The following is an 8,264-nucleotide window of genomic DNA, read 5'->3' as shown; positions in this document are numbered from 1 at the left end:
ATTTTTTATTTTAGAAAAAAGGATAAATAGATTTTTAATTTTTTGCTTCGTGGACATTTTCGTCCTTGACTATTGAAAAATACTTTTAAGTCTCTAACCTTCATAAAACTTGGACGGATCAGTCCCTGACGGAGGCAAAATTTAAAAGTATTTTTCAATGATCAGAGACAAAAATGTCCACAGAACAAAAAATTAGAGACCTATTTGTCCTTTTCTCTTTGTTTTATTTGGCAAGTTACGTCATATCTCCATACATTCATATAATATGCAATAATACAAACATGGGGTGAAAGGGAATAATCTATCAGATGATACAGCAAGATAACAGAGGGACGCAAGACCAATAAGAAGAAGAAATGTACGTCATATCCTGCGCCACCTCTTCTTATCCTGCGCTTCCTATTCGAGCTTCAGCGGCAACCAATGGCGTTCTTTCTGCCTCTCGGGTTTCACTTCCTGTCACTCATAGTGCCGTTGCCAAACCTTTTGTCCCCGAGGTACTGCTATCACTACTGCTACTACTCTCTCTCAAGTACAGAACATCACTTCTTTCACCGTTTTTTATTATTATTACATAAGAATTTTTACCCTTTTCAAACCTAGAATCTCACTATACCGTCTTGTTGGTTGTAAACTGGAAAGCATTGAACCGTGTGGAATATGGCAGCAAGTTATTTAGAATTTTAGATTAATTTGTACGGACTGTAAAGCAATCTTACAGCCAATAGAAATTTTGGACGATGAGAAATCATGGTTGGTAGTTATTTAATTTGATTTGGTAGTTCTTTGAATTTTTAGTCCTGAAAATTTTAACCGGAATCAATTTAGTCCTGAGGTTTAAAATGAATTGGTTTGGTTCCCCAAATTTAAAACACAAGTGTTTTGGTCCCCTCACTATTTTGGTATTGACGTTGTTACTTTGGTGCTTCTGTGGACTGTAACGGAGTTCAATATAGGACTGAGAAAATTGAAGTCTTAGGACAGATGATTTTGGTAGGAAACCTCTGTGAGCTCTCCCACTAACAATAATCATCACTAAATATATGTTTACTTTTTTTAATTGAGTGGAACATGAGTTAACATGACATCGTGTTTCTTTTATTATAGAGAACAATGAATTAAATATGTGTTTTTTTTTTACATTATAAAATTGCTTTAAGTGGTCTTTTTCCCTCTTTCAGCAGTAGGGGAAGGGTTAGGGTTTAGGGCTTACACGACAAAGTTGATGCTAAATGTAAAATTTTTCAGTGATTTGTGCAGAACTCCCCGACCTAGTAGGACAAGAATCTGCCATTGTTCATTTTTGTTGCAAAACCAATTGCTTAAATCATGATCAAGCAGTTTTAATCCTGAATAGGTCTTTTTGGTGAATTCTAATGTATGTGGAGATTGCTGTCCATTTTCATGCTTAGTAAACTTATAGATTGTGCAGGTACTGTAATGGATTTTTTTGTGCAGTGCAGGTTGTGGAAGCAGTGGATGCCTTGCATTCGGAGTTCAGGGCTGTGGATTATTTGGTTGCATTCAATAGCACCCGTGTACTAAAGGCATTCCAGAATGCTCGACTTGGATCTCATGTAACAATCACTTATACTTCAATAAGCAGTTTTTGCATATGTTGTTTTATCATTTGTAATCATCTGATATTAGTTCAAAAACAAAAGTTCATCTGATGTTGTAATAATGTAGGGATAACTATTTTCTGTATTTTGGGATCTAATTGATTGTTATCACACCTACTTCTATCAGCACTTTGGTGGTTGCACTGGTTATGGCCATGATGAAGCTGGGGGGCGAGAGGCTCTTGACCAGGCCTTTGCTGAAATTTTTGGGGCTGAATCTGCTATTGTGCGATCACAGGTTCTGTTTTCTCTGTGTTAAATACAATTAGTTCTTACTTTGTACTTTTTAAAAATTTTGAAGTTACACTGTTTTCATATGAACAGTTCTTCTCAGGTACTCATGCTATCACATGTGCTTTATTTGCTCTCCTAAGGCCTGGGGATGAGGTAACATTTTTCATCTTTCTTTGACTTATTCATAGTCTTATAGAGTGCTCTATTGAATTTGTTCTTGGAGTGTGCTTTAAACTAATATAGCTGTCAGTTATTGGCAGTTGCCGGCGCACCATATGATACTCTAGAGGAAGTAATTGGGAAAAGGGACTCTGGTGGACTAGGTTCCCTCCAAGATTTTGGGGTGAAGTACAGAGAAGTTCCAGTACGCAGATAGATTGTTATTTCCAATTCTTGTTTTCAACTCATCAGCCTTCTTTTTGACACTTCGCCGACATTTTTCCAATAGCTTGCTGAGGATGGTGGACTTGACTGGAATGCATTGACAGTTTCTGTCAAGCCCGGAACAAAATGTGCACTCATACAGAGGTCATGTGGTTATTCATGGCGTCAGAGTTTGAGTGTTAACGACATAGGAAGGGCAATAAAAATAATCAAAGTAAGGTTCTAAATTTTGGATTTATGGTCTTTGATTCTTATTATTTAATTTTATTTGTTTCTTAAAATAGGATATGTTATTAGGTAAGAATTGAAGTGACAAGAGGATAAGGTAGTCCTACACAATATATTGGGTTGCCAAAGGAGAAGTGGAAAACAAAAAATAAAATAAAACTTACCATAGAACTCCGTGATGGACATTATCGTGTTTATCTTGTCTATAATCTAAATATAAAAAGTCATGATCATCTTTGTTGCATAAAATACACCCATCTTAGTGCCTGCCAAAAAAGAATCTTGTCCAGAATCTTATATGAACTTTGAATATTGAATTATAGGCACTATTTTTATCATCATTGATTTTTTCTTTGCTTAGTTTGAATTATACCTTATGCTTGCTTGTCAACCATCCTATGTCCTAACTGGTGCATGTTAAAACTTGAAATGCTCACGTGTTTGTATCAAATCATTTTTGGTTTACTGTGGCTAAAATTCGAGAATGATAGAACTATAGTTGAGTTATACCATGCTGTTTTCGAGTTTCTTTGTTTTTGTTATGTATGTTTGGATTGAGTTATTTTGCATTCAAAGGACAAAGGATCTTATTATCAAAAGCTCTGGGTTGTTCCAATTCAAGCTACTAACACAAACATGAATTGTTCCTGTTAACCAACTCAAACAGAAATCATTAAATATCTTCTTTTTCCAAACATATGCAGCAGAGCACTTTAAGCAGACTGCTATTGAATCTTTGCCCTTTTACCTAAGCTTATTTCTTCCATCCACAACTTCTGTAAATTTTCTTGTTCACATGGGTGATCTATTTTTTAATGTTGAGATGCAGGGCTGAGTTAGATACCAAAGAAGCATGTTAGGATCTTAACATAGAAGATATTATCTCAGTAGATGATTAATGATTAATCTATGTGCTTCTACTATGACTTTGTCATAATCTCTCGTCAAATTTATATGTGCAGAACCTGCCTTCTCAGTTGAGGTGTAAAGCAAGAGAGCAAAGTGACATTAATAGTTTTATGAGTGTATAGTAGAAGATAGAGTAATAGAATAGTTAGGCCTCTAAAGAAATTTATGATGGTCTTATAGTTCTTAAGAGAAAAATAAAGTCCAAGTGCTTAAGGAATTTTGCAATGGATTTATAGGTCCTTAAGGAAAAAAGGTACCAAGTAAGTTTTTGAAGAATTGTAGCGCTAAGCATGTTTCATTCTTTTCTTAGTCTCCCTTACCGATGACAAGTCCAGCGTTGCAATTTTTGAAGAAGTTGGAATCCCCCCCCCCCCCCCTTTCACTCTCTCTTTAGGATTCTTAGGGATCTATAAGTCCTTCTAAAGATGTTTCAGGTACCTAGTCGTATTACTCTAGAAGATATTACTTGGATGGTTGCTCATGTAAACTCTTTCCCCGTTGTATTTTTTATTCATGATATGATGTGCCTTCAACATATATGTACAGATGCAAAACCCTGGATGCTTAGTCATGGTGGACAACTGCTACGGAGAATTTGTTGAGAGCATTGAACCTCCCATGGTGGTATGTGATAATTTGACATATTTCCTGGTGCTTTACTCCTAGCACTATGATGTGTTGCTGTATTACATTGTACATTCATGAGCAGGGTGCGGATTTGATTGCTGGCAGTTTGATAAAGAATCCTGGTGGAACAATTGCACCATGTGGTGGATATGTTGCTGGGAAAAGGAAATGGGTTGAAGCAGCTGCTGCGCGGCTTTCTGCTCCTGGGCTTGGGGTGGATTGTGGTTCAACCCCTGGTGATATCATGCGAGCCTTTTTCCAAGGATTGTTTCTTTCTCCCCAGATGGTCGGGGAAGCAATCAAGGTACTCAATTCTTCGATTTAGGAGAGATTGTGTTTGTCTTGCTTTTAGTTGGTACTGAGGATTTTTCCATGTAAAGGGTTCCTTACTGATTGCTGAAGTGTTAGCATCTAAAGGCTATAAAGTGCAACCACTCCCTCGTGTACCTCGCCATGATACAGTTCAGGTTTTGCTATTGACTCTGTTGTATTTTCCCTTTAAATGAAATATTGTTGTGTGTGTGTACATGTGGAAATAGATCCACCTACTCTGTTTATTTTTTTATTAACATTGAAATATTGAATATTATCAATCATTCAACTGTTAAATCATGTGATTTGGCTTAGCTATCAAGCATATTAAATTTAGAAAAATAAATAAATAAACAAAAATAAATAAAAGATGGACATAGTCTATGATTGCCTACATTCTCAAAAAAGCATATTTGTGAAAATAAAGTTGGACTATCAGATTGATTTTGTATATGATATGAAATTTTATAGTTTCAATCGGTTTAGTAGAAAGAAACTTTCAATTCAACAATTAGAATAATGAAATTCAATGTCCATAAAATTTATGCTCAGATTAAGTAATGCCAAGATTTACAACGCTACAGTAAGTAAATCCCACTCTTAATCCAACAGGAAGTAAATCATATAAAATTATGATATACACTTGTCACATTTCATCCCTTTCAAAATATAAGTTGATCTTGGATGAATATTGAATTTAATCTCCATTGTTAATAGGCTGTACAGCTTCGAAGTCGTGAGCATCTCCTTGCTTTCTGCGAGGCTGTTCAGAGAAGCTCTCCTGTTGGTTCGTATACCAAACCAGTTGCTGGTACCACTCCTGGATATGCATCAGAGGTGAGATAAGATTTTCTCCATGTTTTCTTGCACAAATATTTTATGTTTTTGACCTAGGAATGAATAATCTCGATTTAATTTTTAAATTGGCAAGATCAAGTTTGATCTCATACAATACGATCTTTAGGTGAGACTCAAACAAGACATATGATACCGAAAATTGCATAGCCAGATATCACACTTGATCTTGTTAAGTGAAAGATCGAACCAAGAAGCAAGAGGATTCATTTGCTTTGTTCGTTTTCACATGCTTATTTGTCTATCCCAAAAGATACCAAGTAACTCTTTTTGTATCAAACTCAGGTAATATTTGCCGATGGAACCTTTATTGATGGGAGCACCAGTGAACTTTCATGTGATGGACCTCTTAGAGAACCATTTGCCGTATTTTGCCAAGTAATCATACATTGAGTTGCTATGGGAGTTATCTTCTTGACACTAACTTATGATCTTAATTTTGTTTGCCAAAAATGCAGGGTGGCACCCATTGGACTCAGTGGGGATTAGTCCTTGGAGAAGTTTTGAAATCTTTATGATGGAGTATAATTCTCACTTAAGTATAGCTTATACAACATATTGTTATGGCATTCAGAGGATTACATGATTCATATTGCTACCATGACACTGAACAGGAATTAATTCTGTATAACGATCTTTGGATTTTACTGCTCGAGAATTTCAAACGAAACTTTTAAGAGTTCTGGTTCAGCAGCAATATGGCATATACGTTCCACTGTTCCAGTATTGTCTTATGCCACTGAAAGAAAATATGTTCTAGAAGGTTGATTGTTGCTCCATAATTAAAGGATTTAGAATTTAAAATTTTTATACATAGAACTCTTGGATCGGAGTTTGATTCTTTGTACCTTTGCTCAATCTATGTCAATTTTGACAAGAATTGTGGAAGTTCAAATATTATGTTCTCAATCCCATGTGATGATTAGTAGTTTAGCATTCCTAAAACAAAAACTTATACTATCGGACATCTTTGCTCTGGAATGCTATAAAACCATAGTACTATAACAATTGTTTCTTAATGCCAACTCTAGAGCCGTTACAAAACATGGCAATAACAACATATATGAGCCATGTCAATTAAAGGTAAGAGGCCAATGATTGCAAGAAGCAACGTGATATATATTAATATCGAGCCAAAGCTTAACTAAAAAGAGCTAAATGCTCACTGGTCATGCATTACATGCCATTGCCAAACTGCTTATATATTACTATACAAACTTATAAACAAGCCTTTCCTTCATGTCTTGGTCTTCCAATGTGATTATTTATCGAGAGACAAAAGAAAAAGCAAGAAAAGCAAAGCAAACAGGGTTAGTTGCTTCAAAAAAGGCCTAAGATATAAATATAAATTATTTGGGCACAATATATCAAGCTAAATTAAAATGCTTGAAGGCTTCATCAAGCTCACATTGAAGATAATGAAACTGATTCTACAAAATCTAACCATGATTAGTTGAAAATTTTTCACAAAGACAGCCCAGCAAAAAGTAGCTCCAGCTCCTCCTCTTGTGTTACTGTTCTCTGAGGTAACAGGGTAAATACAATTAATCACTTGTTAAAAATCAAATACATTATGAAACTTAACAGGTTGTTAATAGTGAGTCATACAATAAAACTACAGAGTAGATAAACAGGAACTGAACCAGTCTACCTGCATCGTCATAAGTTGCAGAATTTTATTAAGAACCCTCCGACGATGAACAACATAGGTACTGTTTGCAGGCAGTTGGCTCATCTTCTTCATTTCTTCATCAACTGCAGCCTGTTTTTTCTCGCACCATGTTGATTTATGTTGTTCAGGCCGGCCAATATCTTCAATATCCATTTGATCAAGGGTATTGCCACCCTCTTTATGATCAACCATATCCATGTTTCTTCCAAAATTACCAAATATCAATAAAAACAAATTCTTCAAGCAAACAAATGGAAAGCAGAATCTGAAAGGGCGCGATACAAGTATATATAACCTTCTAAATTACAACATCTAAACACAATAATCTCCAAATACTAGCAAGAAAATATCTAGTATTCCAAAACTTAACAAGCAAACACACAGCAAAATGTGTTCCAAAAATGTTTCAGGGTCTCAATACAACCTCAGAACATAAATTAATTGAGAACTAAAAGCCAGAGATAACATTCCAGATTTCCAGTGGTCCATGAAACGAAAGCAACTACTTTCAAAAGTTACAAACTGAAAAGCCTAGTCAACATGTATTTTGTATCAACCAAATCTAACCAAGGGTCATTTGCAAACCATTTGCCATATGATAGAAATTTTTATTTAAAAAAAGCTATTTTCTAATAGCAAAATGACAATTTTATTCCGATTTGCAACTGCACCCCCATAAATTAAAAGAATCAAAAGATGAGGACCCAAGCAGCAGCAGAATATTAAGATTAAGAGAAAAAGAAAAATTGGTCCTTGACTTTTTAATTCAAAGACAAATAAATCCATGATAAATTGAAAATACAAAAATGCCCTCACTTTCTAAAACGTGAGATATTTAAATCCCTCTATCCAGAATATATGAAGACAAATAAGTCTTTGGAGAGACTTAGATGTCTTGTGTTTTAGAAGGTGAAGGTCATTTATGTATTTTTAGTCAATGACTTATTTGTCTTTCAAGTTAGAAAGTCAGGACCTATTCATCGTTTTCTCTAACATTAATATCCTTTGGCAAGGTGAATGCTTCAAGTTGAATAAGAGAGTAAGATGAAATTATACCAACTGGCTCAACAGCTATATTGAAATTTCAAAGCAATACAAACTTCAAGAGCAGTCTATAGAGCCAATGTAGAAGTAAACAAGATCAAATTCAAACTAAACACTTGTATTAATTTGAAGAGCTTAGCTTTCAGCAAATGACAGGTTACGACTAAACTAAGGTTTTTCAACCATAGCAAAGGCCTTGAACAAACTTCAAGTGAATTAAAACTTTAAATCCTTAAATGATTCAGTCTTTATACTCCATCTATCATTCTCCCTATATATTATATTTCAATTAACTTAAAACGTGAAAATTACAATACAATTTTCGCACAATTGAGTCCAACAGGTAAACCCATGAAGTAAAAATACCGACAGAAACA

At 34.9% G+C, this 8,264-nt stretch overlaps 1 protein-coding gene across 1 annotated transcript; it reads left to right on the top strand.

The window, feature by feature from the left end:
- Positions 1 to 255: 255 nt before the first annotated feature.
- LOC112737882 (uncharacterized) lies at positions 256 to 6,080 on the top strand. Its single transcript, XM_025788028.3, has 12 exons — positions 256 to 497; positions 1,464 to 1,577; positions 1,750 to 1,860; positions 1,947 to 2,009; positions 2,107 to 2,220; positions 2,305 to 2,454; positions 3,924 to 4,001; positions 4,087 to 4,308; positions 4,385 to 4,471; positions 5,034 to 5,153; positions 5,457 to 5,549; positions 5,630 to 6,080. Exons 1-12 carry the CDS (start codon positions 357 to 359, stop codon positions 5,687 to 5,689), a joined length of 1,353 nt encoding a protein of 450 aa, XP_025643813.1. The 5' UTR covers positions 256 to 356; the 3' UTR covers positions 5,690 to 6,080.
- The last annotated feature ends 2,184 nt before the right edge of the window (positions 6,081 to 8,264 follow it).

This window comes from Arachis hypogaea, chromosome 13 (assembly GCF_003086295.3).
Source record: "Arachis hypogaea cultivar Tifrunner chromosome 13, arahy.Tifrunner.gnm2.J5K5, whole genome shotgun sequence".
Classification (NCBI taxonomy): Eukaryota; Viridiplantae; Streptophyta; class Magnoliopsida; order Fabales; family Fabaceae; genus Arachis; species Arachis hypogaea.
Note: the sequence above shows the minus strand (reverse complement) of the source record. Positions and strands in the feature narration are given on the sequence as shown.